Consider the following 20,560-nt stretch of genomic DNA (forward strand, 5'->3'; position numbering starts at 1 on the left):
AAATTGGAAGGTACACATAGATTACTTAGCAAATAAACTGAACAACTTAGCATTTGCAATGTGTATTTTGTCAGGTGTCACAAACATGGATACCAGAAAGGTAGTTATCACTGCTACTTTGAGTCAGTTATTCGTTATGACATAATCTTATGGGAAAATTCAGCAAATGTCACTAGGCTCCTAGCATTACAAAAGATAGTAATTAGAAATGTGTGTTGCAAAAAAATGGGAATCCTGTCGACCACTGTTTAAAAATTTAAAAATACTATCTATCCCCTCACTTTACATATATGATGTGGTGGTATTCCTATATAAAAATCAACATACACGAGACACTTTCTGTTTTGGCCACAACTACAGCACTCGTCACAGAGATAACTTCAAACTTCCAACACATCATTTAAAACTTTATGCCCAAATTCCAGAGTATATGGGGTTAAAAAATTGTCATCAAAATAAAAGGCTGTAATATATTTAAGATGCAGCTTGGTTCATTGAAAATATTGCTCTTTACTCTTCTGGTGGAAAAGTGTTATTATTCTGTCAATGAATTCATTGAGGACAGCTTCACAGTCTGAACACAGGGATTGTATTATATGTATTACTTTATGTACATGTATAGCTGTAACTTAGAAATGTAAAATATAATGTAAACTTTTGTATTTCTCTTAAAAAAGAGAAAAAATTTCCTTTGTAAACCTTGACATCTCTCCTGTGCATCAAATAAAATGATTTGAAAATTGTACATAATGAGATGAATAAATCACATTTCAGATATAGTATCGGTACTCCAAGAAAATTTGCATCCCAAAAACTTTATATCAGGTTGAATGTGGACATACTTTAAGCCAAATTATGTATTTTAATACTATTTACGAAATTCCGATGTTTTCGGAGTGTCTTGTGATGTCTTGTTTCATTTATGGCGTAATGTAAGAGCTATTAATGCTATGCAAGATCTGTAAATGCTATATACATATGAACATGTGGGCTTTCTATGTCATCGTAGTTGCATGTTGGCAGTGACATCTGTTTTCTGGTGTTGTCTGATAATTGGTGAAACGAATTCTAACAGGTCACAGGAAAATATTGCTGATTGTGGTGTGAAAAGTGTTACTTTCAAAAGTAATTTTAATTTTATGCAAGGTGAATTACTTTATGTACAAGAATGTCCTTTGAATTTCTTTAATCACAGAGCTTTTGGCTTTCGTTTCAAGTTCAACGCTTTGAAGACCAGTCATTTACATCATCATTTAAAAGTTTACTGGCACATTTGCGTGAAGCCTCTTAAAGTATAACACACACACAAAGAAGACAAATACTATGTATGAAAGCTTAGCTTTTCTTGTAGCTGCACTGTGTACATTAATTTAAACCATTAATGTTTCCTATTTGTGTGTTAACACTTCATAACAGTGATGTTGCTATTGGCTGACTACATCATGTGCCCTGTCCTCTGAAGATCTGCTGTCATCGGCTGGTGAGATCACATGATATGAGCTATGACTGGCTTAAAATCATCGCAATCTTAGTTTCATTAAAGTGCTGTATTTGGTGGAACTCGAATATATACTTTCGTAATATGAAAATAGGCAGCGTACAAGTTGCTGCACATAGAAGCTTGTCCCAAAACGCTCATGTGGTATGTGTTCATTGTCTAAAGTGCCTGGAAGTTCTACGCCAATCTGTAAAACCTAAATCATTCAAAGACTGATGAGTTTTACAATTCTGAGGGAAGCTTAATGTCACTTAAACAGGGAAAATGTCTATCATAACCCGGGAGAAATTGTACTTTTAACTGGGAAAAATCTTTTTTGATGCATTGTCTCGATTACTGGCACCATTTTATGAAGTCGTCTGCTGTCGAAAACCTCCTTCAGGAGTAGGGCATGATACACGTCCACAGCAATGCCCTTCATGAGATGAGATGTGCAACCTTATCTTCCTCATCCATTCTAGGATCCACTATTTTACACAGCTCCAAGATGTCTTGAATGTAGGATGCTGTAGTTTCTCCTGGACGCTGTACCCTGCTTTACGCTCATATACCTTCATCCACTTGTTTGGATCATGGCCATCATCACCAGAGAACCCAGAAGGATGTCTCATGTGTTTGCACTCAGTTGCTGTCACCGTAATGTCCTCTTCTTCTTCTGTGTCCGATAGAGTGCAATCTGTTGAGTATGGCTTGTACTCAGGTCTCTTGCCACGTATAAGACAGCACTGTTGTGGCCTGATGGGAGCCACTGTGTCGTCGATAATGTGCGCTATCACAAGTTCCAATACCCGACGCCTCCACCAGAATAGTATCACATAGAAGAATGTGTAATTAGATGAGTGACAAACACTATTTTCACTTAATGAAGGTTTATTCAGCACTTGCACTTACAAGAGTGTGGAGCAACCTGCCTCTGGCCAGAACACATACGGTATATATAAGTTACAGAACATTCCAGCACAATGATTCTCGACATTTCCACATTACTTCTAGAATGTACTCAAACCGAATATGGAAATTAAAATTTTACAGTTCAGGTGACTCACAACTCTCCATGCAACGGTCTAGTATCATAACCACTACACCACGGTGACTGTGCTAGTCAGCTTCTTCTGTGACAATATGTTTTGATGGTAGTATGTTTTGGCAATTTCTCCTGGTGCATTGCTGCCCTGGGTTTGTCCTTCCCTATTGAAACAACTGTGGCCCTTAACTCGCCTGCTTTCCCTTCTCAAAAAGGATTTGGAACCGACTTTCATTCTGAATACTTTGTAAAGTAATTTTTATTGTTTTCTCATAATTGTAAATGTTCATCAAGTCCACATTGTTCTTCTGGATTGCTTTGAACAGGTTTTCTCTGTATGAAAAAAATTTCTTAGAATACCCAGTGACATGAGAAACTAGCCATTTTACATGGTGGTCAGCAGTTGGTATGCACGAACGATGATGTCACACCTAACAGTGTCTTAATCTGCTCCAAATATTGTGTATACTAGAACAAGAATTTCTTCAAGAAATACACACCCACATACTTTTCAGCTGACCACATCTCACAGTGGCAAGTAAACCTTAAATGAGTAAAGCTAATTCAGTCTTCAATTTTCTTCAAATATTTGCCCTGGACTGGAGCTAGACATGAAAATTTAGTTTACTTTTTATGGTTCTGATATAATTCTGTATTATAGGCTTCTCACATGAATGCACTAGAACTAAATTAAGAATGTCTACCATACACTGTACGAATTGCATTCTGAGGTATTGTTCAGCAGTTATTGTTCTCACACCTTGTAACTGGCTCATCACTGCAGTGCCAGCAAAGCCAATTTCTTACATGGGGTCCAGTACAGTTGTTTATAGTGAGAAAGTGAACAAAAGTTATAGTTGTGTGGTGAAAAATGGAACACACGTAAATTATAACAGTGAAATAGTGACGCTAAATGAACATGCATCAAGCCTGCAATTAATTGTAGATGTACTAAGGCGGGACATTGCGCATTTAAAAAATGAAAATGCTGAACTGAAAGAGGCGCGTAATATCCCGATCGCCAAAGCAAGTAAAACACGGAACTGGGAGCACAGGACTAGCATGATCACGGAAGAAAGAAGCGAAAAGGTGATAAATACAACGAATGGAATGAACTGTGGCAATAAAAGCAGTTTCAGTGTCCTACCTACAATAAACGAGTGCTCTGAAGTGGATATAGGCCTAAAGGCAGAAACAACCAGGCAACAAATGTTTACTAGGCCAAAAAGGGTTGGTCGTGTGAAACCCAGTGACTGTAGAATTCCTGTGGTAACAAAAAACCGTTTTCATGCACTAGATTGAGATATAAATGTGGAATCCATGGAAAACTGACGACGACAACAACATGCCGAATCTATATAATGACAAGCACATGAGCAGATACTTCCACAATAAATGTGAAGACAAACTCAAAGTGAAAATATTCTCTGATAGCCATGGACGTGAAATTGCAAAAATACTATGTGACAGTCATTGTATAAAGCAACTAGTATTGTCAAACCAGGTGCACCCATCCAAGAACTCATTAGAAACTGAGAATAATCATCATATTGTCATCATAGCTGGAGCCAATAATGTATATAAAAATGATCTCCACAGTGCAACACGAAACCTTAAGGCAATACTAAATTCAACAGAAGAGAAATCAGTCTTTGCAGTTGGAATTCCACATAGGCATTACCTTTCGGAATGGTCATGTGTGAATGTGGAAATCATAAAAGCAAACAGGCAATACTCAAAGATTTGCAGGGCCTACCAAAATGCATATTTTATAAGTATGGACTCCTTGCAAAGATACTGTTACACGAGACACGGCAAGCGCCTTAATAACAGAAGCAAGAACTCTCTGTGCCAAAACATCAGCATCTGACAACCAAGAAGTAATTGCTTCTCTTCCAGTTCCTTGCTTGACGCAGTCAGAGCCTTAAGTAATGGTTACTTCTGTAGCAGCAGTAGAGGTGGAAGCAGCAATTGTACCTACACACATTACAAACACTGCAGCAGCAGTACCTACCACACTTCATCTACAGGATTCAACAGCATCAGAAGATGAAGCAACACCCAAATCTCCACTGTCACTAGTTGCCATAACAATGCCTACAGCAGCAGCAGCAGCAGCAGCAGCAGTACTTATCACACTTCATCAGCAAGATTCAACAGCAGCAGCAGAAGAAGAAGCAACAACCTTATCTCCTCAGTCACCAGATGGCACAACATTGCTCCCACACACCATAACAGCAGTTCCATCAATTACTGTAGTAGCAGCCTCATCTACAATATCATCACAAGGAGCAAACAGTAGGCATACAACAGTAGATGTGCTACCACTCCAAGTGAACAGTTTTTTAGTAAAAGGCAACAAGAGGCAGAAATTCAAAAGATAAGCCTTGTAAAAGGTTTGAAAACCAATCATCATAGTGTTCAGTGTGTAAGCAATAAGAGTGTGGATCTTAAAATATGTTACCTTAACATTCAAGGACTGGAAGATAAAGAACTTAGCATAAATGAGTTTGGTCTTGATAACGAGTTTGATATTTTTTGTAGAATGAAGGCTTTCACGACCGGGTGACATGGCTGTTGATATACTTTTCGGGATGTGAGGTCATGGTCCAAGAACTTTTCTGCTCCTTACGTTTCATCCAGGACTGCGCTGGACTTCCTCAGAGGCACTGCTCCGCTGAGTCTTACCGACTGTCTTGCCGATTGTCGGCAAGACTCAGCAGAGCATCACTTCTGAGGAAGTCCAGCGCAGTCCTGGACGAAACGTAAGGAGCAGAAAAGTTCTTGATATTTTTTGTCTGAGTGAACACTGGATTAGATTAGATTAGATTAGATTAATACTTGTTCCATAGATCATGAATACGACACTTCGTAATGATGTGGAACATGTCAGATTAATGAAAGATGTCTGTACAAGATATTACATTACATAAAATATTGCATGACACTAATGTTTAAGTTAGTTTTTTTCCCCTCCCTTAATTTATATCTAAAAATTCAGCCAATGAGTAGAAGGAGTTGTCAACTAGAAATTCTTTTAATTTATTTTTAAATGTTGGTTGACTATCTGTCAGGCTTTTGATGCTGTTTGGTAGGTGACCAAAGACTTTTGTGGCAGCATAATTTACCCCTTTCTGTGCCAAAGTCAGATTTAACCCTGCATAGTGAAGATCATCCTTTCTCCTGGTGTTATAGCTATGCACACTGCTATTACTTTTGAACTGGGTTGGATTATTAACGACAAATTTCATAAGTGAATATATATACTGTGAGGTTATTGTGAGGATCCCTAAATGCCTAAATAGATGTCTGCAGGATGACCGTGGGTGGGCTCCAGGAATTATTCTGATTACTGGGCTGATGAGAATGAACTTGCAGTTACCAAATTTGACAATTTTAGTATAGTAAATAGCTACTGTTGGAAAGAGCATATTAGAGGTGGTGTGGCAATTTATTCCAACCAGTCACTCAATTGTACAATAACCAAACTAGACCTAAATTCCTTGTGTGATGAACAGCACTTTGAAGTTACGGGTATAATCATTAATAGGCATAAGCTAATAGTACAGATCACCAAAGAGAATCATTAACATATTTTTAGAAAAAATGAACATGCTACTGAGTGAATTAAGTAATATTAAAGTGGCTACACTATGATATTGCAATAGGAGGTGATTTGAATGCTGATTTTGATGTTACTAAATGTAAGGGTAGTGTTGCAGATCTGGAAAACTTACTAAGACAGGACAATTTACATCATGTCACTAACAGGCCCACAAGAAACAAAGCACGTGTAGATAACATCTTTGTAAACTTCAAGACCACTGAAAACACATGTGAAGTTGTAGTGCTCCCATTGTCCGACCATGACTCCGTTTCCCTAAATTATGCAAGTAAAATTCCCCTTCATAGGAGCAATGCAAACAGACCTGTCTCAACAGTTGTGATTACCAGACCCGTAACTGAGGATAAAATGAACACATTTCGTAATTCCCTTGCTGACAGAGATTGGTTTGGCCATTGTAGTGTCGATAGACATTACATGTCAAGTAATGACCTGCCATTCAAAATAATATTTGATAGATTTTTTAATGCATTCTTGACCCTGTTTAACCATAGTATTCCCATAAAGAAAATCAAAATAATGGACAGCAGCCACAAATCCAGATCTCAAAACAGACAAAATATTTGGTACACTAAACGGCTTACAGATCTAAAGAAACAAGTTTTGTTACTGTACAACATATACAATAGTATGCCAAATCAGCCTCTGTGGAATGGAGGAATGAATACAAAAAAGCCATACTGCAAGCCAAAAAAACCTACAATGCCAACAGCATACATAATTCCACCAATAAATCAAAACGGTTTGGAAAGTAATTAACAGTGCTGCCACAGATACCAAAAAAGACAAAATTAATATCCCACCTCAAACACTCAATGAGTTTTTTTTATTAATTCAGTGAAAGAAATAGGAGACACAATTATCAAACCAGACATTAGTCCATCAGAGCTACTCTCCCAAAATTTGGGTAGACAGTCACTAAATACAAGCATGCTAACCTTCTCCGAAGTATCGCTTAGATTTGTACAAGTGGTCATAAAACAACTGAAATTATCTGATAGCTTAGATATATATGGCATATCATGCAACCTGCTAAAAAAAGTATATGATCGCATTCTGTACCCTTTAACCCATTGCATAAACAAGTGCTTACTTGAGGGATATTTTTCTGATGAGTTAAAACTGTCTAGGGTCATCCCAGTATACAAAAAGGGAGATAAAACTCTCCATCTAGTTACAGGTCTATCTCAATAGTACCCGCATTCTCCAAGGTAATGGAATGCATCATGTACCAACAATTATCATGTCACTTTGAGAATCTAGGAATAATTAATGCTACACAGAACGGGTTTAGGAAGAATCTGTCGACCATTGATGCCATCCACATGTTAGTCAGTTAAATCCTCAAAGTTTTTGAGAACAAAGGCTTTGCTCAGGTCTCATTCTGTGACCTAAACACGACCTTCGACTGTGTTGAGCACACGCCACTACTAGAGAAACTAGAATTCTACGGCATCAAAGGAAACAGTCTAAGACTATTAAAAACTTATCTCAACAATCATAAACAGGTAGTTTGTGTTGGTAAGGAAATGTCAAACATAGAAAATGTTAAAGTAGGTGTGCCTCAGGGATCTGTACTGGTCCCCTTCCTGTTTCTGATAATGATCAATGACCTCCCCTCATTTATTAGATCCACCACTGTATTGTATGCAGATGGTACGACTTTTCTTCACAGCAGTAACAATCTTAATTATCTTAAAACCTGTGCTGAAAATACACTCACTCATGCAGCATATTGGTTCAGAGCAAATGTTTTCCTTCTAAATGAAAATAAAACTTAGCAGATAATCTTCACTCTTAGAGACAAGCCACTGTCTGATGACCCTAGTTCTGTTAAATTCCTGGGAGTTTATTTAAACGAAATGTTATCCTGGGGCCAACATGTAAACTATATTAGTAGTAAGCTATCTAGAGTAATTTATGTATTAAGACAACTCAGAAATTGTGTACCTGAAACATACATCAGATCATCGTATTTTGCATTTTTCCAAAGTATAATATCCTATGGCGTTATCTTGTGGGGTAACAGTAGTCATATACATGACATCCTATTATTGCAGAAGAAAGCCATTAGGATAATTACAAATTCTTCACATAAGGCTCACTGGAAACCCTTATTTGCTAAACAAAAAATTATGACAGTAATAAACCTGTATATATACAATGTCTAACTAATTAATGAAAAATCTCATATAAAGATGTGAAACAATTACTAACAAAGAGATAGAGGGGCTGGCCAGTACTTACCTCAGCTCAGTACAGCCGATAGAAACACAAAAAACAACCGAAAATTTAAGCTCCTAGCTTTCGGAATAAATGTTCCTTCATCAGGGAGGAGAGAGGGGAAAGAAAGGGAAGAAGGGAAAGTGGATTTAGTTACTCACAACCCAGGTTATGAAGCAACAGGGAAAGGAAAACAGGGAAGGTAGCAAGGATGGAGGCATGGTTGTCAGAGGGAAGCCAAAGATATTCTACTGCAGGTACTGTGCCAGCTTCAAACCAAAGAGGATGCATACAGAAGTAAAGAGGTGTATAGTATAAAGATGTAGGATGGAAAGATGCATGAATGGCTAAAGAGGAAAGGGAAAGAGGAGAAGACTGAAAAGTAAATGGGAGTGAGGTTGTTTAACGTAGGTTTAGTCCAGGGGAATGGCGGGATGAAAGGATGTGCTGGAGTGCAAGTTCCCATCTCCGCAGTTCAGAGGGACTGGTGTTGGGTGGGAGAAGCCAAATGGCACATACAGTGTAGCAGGTTCCTAGGTCCCTAGAATTATGCTGGAGGGCATGCTCCGCTACTGGGTATTGGACATCTCCTAGGCGGACAGTTCGTCTGTGTCCGTTCATGCGCTCAGCCAGTTTAGTTGTTGTCATACCGATGTAAAAGGCTGTGCAGTGCAGGCATGTCAGCTGATAAATGACGTGTAGTCTCACACGTGGCCCTGCCTTGAATTGTGTATGTTTTCCTAGTAGCGGGGCTGGAGTAGGTGGTTGTGGGGGGATGCATGGGACAGGTTTTGCAGCGGGGTCGGTTACAGGGGTAGGAACCGCTGGGTAGAGAAGGTAGTCTGGGAATATTGCAGGGTTTAACAAGGATGTTACGGAGGTTAGGGGGACGACGAAAGGCAACTCTGGGTGGTGTGGGGAGAATTTTGTCAAGGGATGATCTCATTTCAGGGGTTGACTTGAGAAAGTCATATCCCTGGCGGAGTAATTTCCTGTTGCTTCATAACCTGGGTTGTGAGTAACTAAATCCACTTTCCCTTCTTCCCTTTCTTTCCCCTCTCTCCTCCCTGATGAAGGAACATTTATTCCGAAAGCTAGGAGCTTAAATTTTCGGTTGTTTTTTGTGTTTCTATCGGCTGTACTGAGCTGAGGTAAGTACTGGCCAGCCCCTCTATCTCTTTGTTAGTAATTATATACAATGTCTTAATCTTTACAAAGAAGAACCTACAAGATGTGAAACGTAGAGAAAATGTACATTATTACAACACAAGAAGCATCAAACACATATACACACCTTACAACAGATTATCAAAATTGATAAATAGCTATGATGTCACAGGGCACAAACTATTTAATAAGCTGCCACATGCTATACAGAATCTTCCTGAACATACATTCAAAGAAAGACTGCATGAATGGTTTATTGCCCACCCATTCTATGATATCAATGAATTCTTCAATTGTAAAATGCAGTAATCCAACAGATGACCCACTGTACATTTATTGTAATATAAGCTAAAATATTTCAGTAGTCAATACCTTATCACACTGTATTATAAATTGTATCATCATTTGACATTGTCATTTGCTGTAATGGCCTAAAGACAATAAAATCTTTATTATTATTATTATTAGAAATTCAATTTATCCATATCCAAGTTATAAGATGAGCTCAGCTACGATCTACTCTCTTCTGCAAGAAGGAAGTCAGTACCAAGACTAAGTTATCTGGGCACCGTTCAATCTTTCGACCAACTTTGTTGTATGGGAGCGAAAGCTGGGTGGATTCAGGTTACCTTATCAATAAGGTTGAGGTTACGGATATGAAAGTAGCTAGGATGATTGCAGGTACTAGTAGATGGGAACAATGACAGGAAGGTGTCCACAATGAGGAAATCAAAGAAAAACTGGGAATGAACTCTATAGATGTAGCAGTCAGGGCAAACAGGCTTAGATGGTGGTGTCATGTTACACGCATGGGAGAAGCAAGGTTACCCAAGAGACTCATGGGTTCAGCAGTAGAGGGTAGGAGGAGTCGGGGCAAACCAAGGAGAAGGTACCTGGATTCGGTTAAGAAAGATTTTGAAGTAATAGGTTTAACATCAGAAGAGGCACCAATGTTAGCACTGAATAGGGGATCATGGAGGAATTTTCTAAGGGGGCTATGTTCCAGACTGAACGCTGAAAGGCATAATCAGTCTTAAATGATGATGATGATGACAAGTTATAAGATAAGAGATGTGTTATAATTGTTGTTGCCAGTACTTGATCTGAAACATGTTCTACATAGATAAATTTAAGAAACTTCTTCCTTCATCACCAGATTGAGCACAAACAAGAACTAGTATCCTAAAAGTATCATCATTGTGTATGGATCCTTTTATTCAAATTTCTCCAGAATCATGGCACCTCTTAGGGCAGTTCCCTGGCTTCAGCAGATAATAATTGTTTCCACAATAACTTTCAATATTTTTTTCTGATCTCCTCATCAATTTTCCTTTTTTACTCGTCAAAGGTACATCATAACATAAGTGCTTTGCCTTCTGGGACCTTTACACGATTTGCTTACTGCTTGGCAATGAATTTATGACATTTATTGTCTACCTTGTGATCTAAGCTCTCTTAAAGCTTTCTTCCAGATATTAAAAGGCTTACTAACAAAAGCTCAAAGTTCCCTGCATGACATTAGAACATTCAGACCATGAGTGCCAGTGATGTTGGGGGTGGGGGTGGGGGTGGGGGGGGGGGGGGGGAGGGGGAAGGAAACTTGGAAATATCTGATGGAGTCTAGGGATCTTTTACTTCAGCTATTCATGATCATTGGTTGGAGGATGACCAATGTATCTCCAGTGTCATAATCCATGGACCAGGTGCAAATGTTGTCAGCACCGAGAGAGATCTTCACCCCCACCCACTCACTACAACATTCCACAGGCAGTGGCTCCAAAAGTACTTAACCACTTCCCTCTCCGCATGACATGCAGCTTATGCCTCAAGAAAAATTGGGCTGACTATAACTTAACTTTGTCACAGATATTTTTGAATCCGTAGACAGTCAGCATTTTGGTTCGGCATATGTGGCACAGAAAACATGAACCTACATCAGCATGGCCGAACATTCACATGACCCCTCTTAAGTATTACTCTTTATAAAATTGTATCACACTGTGCAGTCTCAGTGATTATAGTTTCAGTTTACTACAGAAGAGAGATTCGAAAAGAACCTATGTGCTTTCTGTTATACTTTTATACTGCATGGAAAGAAAGTTGCTGTAGAAAAATTATAAAATATTTTTTTAGTAATTCAAAATTGAGTTGAGATTTACACTACCAGTATATGTGCCTCTAACTATTAAAATTTCATTATCATTGAACTAACATGTTTCAAGAGTTTTAAAATGAGCAGTTCTTAACAAAGTTGCCAAAAACATGGTCAGTTATTACTATGATCATAAAAAAAAATAGTTATTGAACATTAAAAACAAATTGTTTTGTGGCTTAAAACAGAATCAAACAAAGAATGTATTGGTACAACAAATTCTGCAATAAGCATGTTGGTTCGCTATTTTGCTTGTAATTAAAGCCTAAACTTGAGTGTTTAATAATAATAATAATAAAAATAATAATAATAATAATATTTATTCAACATCGAATAATCGAATACAATCCCTAGAAATAATACAGTTTCAGAACATCATACAGATTATTCTTCTGCATAGGTCAGTGTATAAATTACAAGCTAAAGATTTGTTTGTATTAATAAATTTTATGTGGTGTCACCGCCAGAAACCACACTTGCTAGGTGGTAGCCTTTAAATCGGCCGCGGTCCATTAGTATACGTCGGACCCACGTGTCACCACTATCAGTGAATGCAGACCGAGTGCTGCCATACGGCAGGTCTAGTCTAGAGAGACTCCCTAGCACTCGCCCAGTTGTACAGCCAACTTTGATAGTGATGGTTCACTGCCTACCTACGCTCTCATTTCCAGAGACGATAGTTTAGCATAGCCTTCAGCTACGTCATTTGCTACGACCTAGCAAGGCACCATATTCCGTAATTAGAATGAATTCTGAGCAGGCAATATTGTGAATCATGTACTGTCAAGAGCGACATTCATCATTAATGGATTAAAGTTAAGTATCAAGCTAATTACATCCGCTTTCTGAATTATAATTCCTTGTCATGTTCCAGACCTCACGTCAGTATAGTTCTTCCCTCCTCACGCCAGCCTGCGTGAGCTACAATGTGTGCGTTTCGGCCTCCTCTAGTAACACGGTGTTGGCACTTCCACTAACACAACATTTTACATTTTGATGGATTTTACATTTGGTAGTATATAATCACAATATTATATTAGTTGTAGGTTACTTAAAACTATGAGCTTGACATATTTATGAAGCACTTTTCATACAGATATAATACTCGTCTAGGGAATAAAAAAGGTTTTAAATTAGAATTCTTTTTAGATGATCTTTTAATTTGTTAGTAGGAAGGGTTGTGAGACTTTTTGGTAGGGCATTGGCTAGCTTCAGCCCAGCATGAAGTGCAGTTTTTTCATATAAAGCTGTTCTGTGTCTATTTACATGGTATCTGAACTTTTGCCTTGTATCGTACTGGTGCAGGTCACAGTTGAAATTTGGATTTATTGTTTTCACAAGCAATATAACTTTCAATATGTATACACCTATAATGGTAAGCAAACCTAATTTTGGAAACAGATTCTGACATGATTCTTGAGGTTTGGCACCACAAATAATCCTGATAACTTTTTTCTGTAGTATTAATAATGTACTTAGGTTGGCTTGAGTTGTTGCACCCCATATTTCTACAGCATAATTTAAGTTTGATGAGAATAGGGCATGATAAGCAGTTTTTAGTACGCACATGTCCTTACAATATTTGCTGATCATATTTATAGAAAACACATTCTTTGACAGCTTACGTGCTAAGGAATCAATATGCATGTCCCATTTGAGGCTGTCCTGGATTGTAATTCCAAAGAACTTTGTCCATTTTTCCTTTTTTACAATGTAATTTCCTATGGATAATTTCATGTCATGTGTTAAATTCCATCATTGCAGTCTTTGAAGCACTTAGATTTAGATGGCTTTCATTAAAATACTTGACTATTTCATTAAAAACAAAGATTCCAAGACTTACCAAGCGGGAAAGCGCCGGCAGACAGGCACATGAACAAAACACACAAACACACACACAGAATTACGAGCTTTCGCAACTGGCAGTTGCTTCGTCAGGAAGGAAGGAAGGAGAGGGAAAAATGAAAGGATGTGGGTTTTAAGGGAGAGGGTAAGGAGTCATTCCAATCCCGGGAGCGGAAAGACTTCCCTTAGGGGAAAAAAAGGACAGGTGTACACTCGCGCGCACACACACACACACACACACACACACACACACACACACACACACACACACACACACACACATATCCATCCGCACATACACAGACACAAGCAGACATATTTAAAGGCAATCTTTGTGTTTACACACTGTTGATGTGTCATCTGCATACAAATTTTTGTACAGTTAGGAGAACAATACTGTATATCATTAATATAAATCAAGAAAAGGTGTCCCACGACAGAACCTTGAGGCACTCTATATTTGATATTAATAATTTTAGATTTGTAAGACCCACTGTTTGTTTTAAGCAAGACAAATTGTTTTCTATTGCTCATATGCGATTTTATTAGCTCATAGCCAGTTCCTCTGATACCCAGTTTCCACAGTTTGTCAAGAAATATGGTGATGTTGACACAATCAAAAGCTTTTTCTAGATCAAGGAACACTCCAGTTACATACTCCTTGTTCTCTATGGCCATTATTATTTTGTCTATTAATTGTGTCGCTGCTATTGATGTTGACTTGTTTTTCATAAAGCCATTTTGATTTTCAAGTATTAAATTGTGTTGACTCAGGAATGTCATTAGTCTAGTATAAATAACTTTCTCAACTACCTTAGAAAATGCAGGTAAGATTGAGATGGGGCGGTAGTTTTCAATTTTAGATTTATGACCTTTCTTGTAAATCGGGATTACTTGTGCTGTCTTTAGACTATCTGGGAAACAACTGGGAAACAGCCTGATGCACTTACATCATTTACTGCTGTGGCAGATAAGTTGTCTATGCATGTTTTCAGTGTACTGATAGACAATTCATCATAGCCTGCTGATTTTGTATTTTTTAATGACATTACTATGTTTTTGACTTCCTTGTTATTGGTTGGGCCCAAGTATATGCTTTGTTTGATGGGAATGCCCCTATATCTATGCTGAAGATTCTTAAAATGGTCATTGACAGATTTTCCAACAGAAGAAAAGTACTCATTAAAAACATTTGCAATCTGACATTGACATTTCATGATATGCCCTTTATGGTTTATAGTAAAATCACTTGTTGATCTGTCCTTACAATACCTAAAGACAAACAGAAGAAAACGATGTCAAAGTTAGCGTAAGGAGGGCTATGCGTGAAACGTTCAGTGAATTCGAAAGTAAAATTCTATGTACCGACTTGACAGAAAATCCTAGGAAGTTCTGGTCTTACGTTAAATCAGTAAGTAGCTCGAAACAGCATATCCAGACACTCCGGGATCATGATGGCATTGAAACAGAGGATGACATGCATAAAGCTGAAATACTAAACACCTTTTTCCAAAGCTGTTTCACAGAGGAAGACCGCACTGCAGTTTTTTCTCTAAATCCTCGCACAAACAAAAAAATGGCTGACATCGAAAAAAGTGTCCAAGGAATAGAAAAGCAACTGGAATCACTCAACAGAGGAAAGTCCACTGGACCTGGATACGAATTCGATTCTACACAGAGTACACGAAAGAACTTGCCCCCCTTCTAACAGCCGTGTACCGCAAGTCTCTAGAGGAACGGAAGGTTCCAAATGATTGGAAAAGAGCACAGGTAGTCCCAGTCTTCAAGAAGGGTCGTCGAGCAGATGCGCAAAACTATAGACCTATATCTCTGACGTCAATCTGTTGTAGAATTTTAGAACATGGTTTTTGCTCGAGTATCATGTTTTTGGAAACTCAGGATCTACTCTGCAGGAATCAAAATGGATTCCGGAAACAGCGATCGTGTCAGACATAACTCGCTTTATTTGTTCATGAGACCCAGAAAATATTAGATACAGGCTCCCAGGTAGATGCTATTTTCCTTGACTTCCGGAAGGCGTTCGATACAATTCCGCACTGTCGCCTGATAAACAAAGTAAGAGCCTACGGAATGTCAGACCAGCTGTGTGCCTGGATTTAAGAGTTTTTAGCAAACAGAACACAGCATGTTGTTATCAATGGAGAGACGTTTACTGACGTTAAAGTAACCTCTGGCGTGCCACAGGGGAGTGTTATGGGACCATTGCTTTCCACAATATATATAAATGACCTAGTAGATACTGTCGGAAGTTCCATGCGGCTTTTCGAGGATGATGCTGTAGTATACAGAGAAGTCGCAGCATTAGAAAATTGTAGCGAAATGTAGGAAGATCTACAGCGGATAGGCACTTGGTGCAGGGAGTGGCAACTGACCCTTAACATAGACAAATGTAATGTATTGCGAATACATAGAAAAAAGGATCCTTTATAGTATGATTATATGATAGCGGAACAAACACTGGTAGCAGTTACTTCTGTAAAATATCGGGGATATGCGTGCGGAATGATTTGAAGTGGAATGATCATATAAAATTAATTGTTGGTAAGGCGGACACCAGGTTGAGATTCATTGGGAGAGTCCTTAGAAAATGTAGTCCATCAACAAAGGAGGCGGCTTACAAAACACTCGTTCGACCTATACTTGAGTATTGGTCATCAGTGTGGGATCCGTACCAGACCGGGTTGACGGAGGAGATAGAGAAGATCCAAAGAAGAGCGGCGCGTTTCGTCACAGGGTTATTTGGTAACCGTGATAGCGTTACGAAGATGTTTAACAAACTCAAGTGGCAGACTCTGCAAGAGAGGTGCTCTGCATCGCAGTGCAGATTGCTTGCCAGGTTTCGAAAGGGTGCGTTTCTGGATGAGGTATCGAATATATTGCTTCCCTCTACTTATACCTACCGAGGAGATCACGAATGTAAAATTAGAGAGATTCGAGGGCGCACGGAGGCTTTCAGACAGTCGTTCTTCCCGCGAACCATACGCGACTGGAGCAGAAAAGGGAGGTAATGACAGTGGCACGTAGAATGCCCTCCGCCACACACCGTTGGGTGGCTTGCGGAGTATAAATGTAGATGTAGATGTAGATGTAGATGAAAGCAGTTTATTACTTTCCAAACAGCTAAATCTGTGTTAGTAGAGTTTCTTAACATTGTGGCTACATATTTACTTTTAGTTTCTAGCAGAAGATCTTTATAGTAATCCTGATAGTTTTTAAATTCTACCTTTAGTCTATTATTATTGTTATTATTTATCATTGCATATTGGGAAAGTATAAGTTTCTCTCTTGCTGTTTTTACTTCATGATTTATCCAGTTATTTTTTTTGTATCTTTTTGCAGTCATTTACTGTACAGGTCATTTCTGGACATGAGACATTGAAGCAATAATAAAAATCTGATGAAAAATCACTGAAAGTGATGCTGTTTTTTTCACCCCATTGTAAGCTTTTCAGCAAACTGTTGAAATCTTTAACATTGTCATCATTGGTGATTCTTTTTGTCACATATTGTTTCTCTTTTCTATTGACATGAAGATTTTCAGCTTCTATCAATACCTGTACTGCGTGGTGGTCAGAAATGGCAAGCTTCAGAACTGATGCACTGCATGTAAAGTGGGACATGTTAGTTATAATGTTGTCAATGCATGATTTTACACAATTGACCTCTCTAGTGAGCTCATTTATCAGAAATGTTAAGTTAAATTGAACTAGTATTAGCATTAGTTTTTTAGATACAGAGTCATTGGACAGCAAGTCAGTGTATATATCCCCAGTTAGTATTATATTAACCCAGCCATTTTTATTGCAGTGTTTACTGTCAATGACAACAAGCAGGTCATTAAGAACATAAAAAAAACTATCTAGGCTACCAGATGGAGGTCTGTATAGGCCTATAATAATTAAGTTCCCTTTCCCCCACTTATAATTAATTGCTGCTAGTTCTATTACACCCTCAATGCTGAAATCACTTACATCTATTACACTATAATTACTACCACTGGCTGCAAAGATAGCTATCCCACCACCACGTTTCTCTTTTCTACTGAAGGCAGAGCAAAATATCATGGAAAGTGGCGTACATACACTAATTAGCTTGTCTGTGTACCAGTGTTCACTTATAACTAAAACATCGGGGTTATCAATTGCTGCAATGGTATCCAACTCGTTGTGCTTATTGCCAAGACTTTGAAAGTTCTGCTGAATTAATTTGAAACTGAGTTTGGATTGTTGAACGCTTGATGGACGTTTCACCATACCAGAACTACTTATACATTTATCCAAACTACAAATACGAAACAAACAAAACTATTGTGATTCTGCACAATATTCCATGAATTAGTTATTACAGCTAGCAAAACCTGTAAACTATAAATTAGATTTTCTTTTTAAATGAGTTCTTGTCTTTTTGTTTGGTCTTTGTTTTTCAGAAATAAAACCAAAGAGAGATTTATGACTTATCCATTTCATAGTTTTTTCAAACATGACTATTTAACAATTAAACACATACACACAGAGAGTTTAAGCTCACTTGACGCATACTGGGCAAAACTTACTTTTAATTGTTGAAACCTCCCTTCCCCTTATGTATGTCCATTACTGTTGCAAGTAGGAGTGAAGTCATTAACTGAAAAGAATGTGAGACTTGAAAGTACTTTCTCAATCTTTTCAGAGTCACATTTGCTTTTGTAAAATTAAAGAATTAGTTCAGAATGACTTAACAATGCTGGAATGTGTGGAGTTAAAAATTCAAAATATTTTCTTATTTCATTTTGATCTTGAATGAAACTTTTAGTACCTGACATCTGTTGTTCATAAATTACAGTAACATTTTTGCTGTTTGCTGCATTGCATGTAACTGAATTCTTATTTGCCTATGCAGCATAATTTATTGTTTCCATAATAATACTGTGTTGCAGCTAACACATTTCTGACAATATTATGGTAAAATTTAATGTACTTCAAGTTTACTCTTTCTTTTGCCCAACAATAATCATTAATGCGGAGGAAGATGTATGGAAAAGGGCAATTTAAGATATTGAAAGCAAGAAATAGTTGCCTAAGTCACGAGAAGTACAGGTATTACTGTACAAAAATAAAACTCAGTAATGGAACTGTATGTTATAGAAAGGACAAAATCCCCCTCCCCCATAATTGTAATCCTTCATCACACAATCATGATTTCAGACTATTATGCTGTTCTCAAGTGATAGCTCAGTATGAAATGTTTCAGTGTATAGTGTTCCTTTGAAGATGACACCATGTTTACATATTTCCTGTGCATGGTTGACATGAGGATAGTGTCTTCTGTAAAAGGAACAGTATGTGTTGATACACTTCATAGTAAGTTGTCAAATGAGAGTTGAGAGGTTCTTGTAAGTTTCTGCCTTCTGACTGGTTTGATACGACCAACCTCTTCATCTCAGAGTAGCACTTGCAACCAATGTCTATACTTATTTGCTGGATGTATTCCAGTCTCTGTCTTCCTCTATACTTTTTACCCCATACAGCTCCCTCTAATATCACGGAAGTCATTCCCTGATGTCATAACCAATGGCCTATCATCTCATTCCTTCTTCTTGTCAGTGTTTTCCATATATTCCTTTCCTCTACAATTCTGCGCAGAACCACCTCATTCCTTAACTTATCAGTCCACCTAATTTTCAACATTCGTCTGTTGCTCCACATCTCAAATGCTTTGATTCTCTCTGTACCAGTTTTCTCACAGAGTGCCATAATAGGTCGAAATCAAACATCATGTAAATAAACACATTCAGTAACAATCCAGGAGGGAAATGTGATTTCTAAAACATTGATGGACTATGGATGCAAGTAAACAGAAAATAACTGGAACTGTGTGCACTGCTGTTACCTTCAGATACCTGTCCTATTAGTAGAGGAAAAGAGATGATAGGATGAGAGAGAGAGAGAGAGAGAGAGAGAGAGAGAGAGAGAGAGAGAGAGAGAGAGAGAATGTTTGAGCATCCAGTTAGTAGACCATTGATATAGTAATAATGTAGATTGAAGTATTAACCTGTGAGAAGAACGGTTTTTTGAGACATATATTAGATAGAAAAAGCAGCACAATACTGTAAAGTGTGTACTGGAGATTTTTCACTTTTGATGCAGTAAATTATTAATAGCATTTTAGAGTAATGAACTGTGAGAAGTCTGATCTTAATAATGGTAAAACAGTCTTTACAGTCTATGTTCATTTTAAAAAAATGTAATAACAAAGAAAGTCACTAGCCTACCCATACAAGCAGGCTATGTAAACAATAATGAGAGCAAATTTTACGGTTGGTAATGATCAGGATGTTAAAATGGATGCTATTTTGATGAGCAACATAATTTGCATGCAGATTTCTAGATTTTGTAAAAACTCCATGTAATTTTTGTACACTATGAAAGTTAAGTGATGTGTCAGCTAATCTTACCCTAACAGTGTCTTTTGTAACAACAACAACAACAATACATCCATGCATTACAAATTACAGTGCTTGTGTTCAGGCAACAGTAAAACAAAATGAAAATGTACCACTAAAGTGGTGATATATGATCAGTAGCATGTTAACTCTGTTTACAGAGAGAAGCACTTGTTCGTGAGCCTTAACTTGCGCCTTTTGTGTGCTCACTTGTCTTTGGCTCTTACTGGTGGCTTGGGCAGTGCTGTGCTGGGAAGACAAGCTAAAGCACTACGACAGTTCCTTTTCAGGTATTTATTTGGATTTGCAAGGAACACTTATTTGATCTTAAGTAACTATTTCTCTATTTTGGTTGCAATTACTGTGATTGTGAATTGAGATAGAAGCCCATTCACCACAATGTAAATGAATTGCTTTGAATGATAAATGTATCTTCCCTATGCACATTGTTAAACTTTTAAAAGTGTTATAAGAATGGAGAGTACTGTTCAGGGCATGGCACTGAAAATAAAAATTCCACAAAGGTTAGTTTGTAAGTATATTATTCAAAGAAAGCACACCATAATTTATGTAAAAGAAACTTT

At 37.8% G+C, this 20,560-nt stretch overlaps 1 protein-coding gene across 1 annotated transcript in view; it reads left to right on the forward strand.

Moving 5' to 3' along the window:
- Nucleotides 1-20,560, forward strand: part of LOC126282514 (probable E3 ubiquitin-protein ligase HERC1) — a 715,173-nt gene that overhangs the window by 101,840 nt on the left and 592,773 nt on the right. Inside the window, 1 exon segment of the mRNA XM_049982172.1 lies at nt 20,138-20,266. Within this exon segment, the coding sequence (XP_049838129.1) occupies nt 20,138-20,266 (129 nt within the window).

The sequence above is a fragment of the Schistocerca gregaria genome, chromosome 7 (genome assembly GCF_023897955.1).
Source record: "Schistocerca gregaria isolate iqSchGreg1 chromosome 7, iqSchGreg1.2, whole genome shotgun sequence".
NCBI classification, from domain to species: Eukaryota; Metazoa; Arthropoda; class Insecta; order Orthoptera; family Acrididae; genus Schistocerca; species Schistocerca gregaria.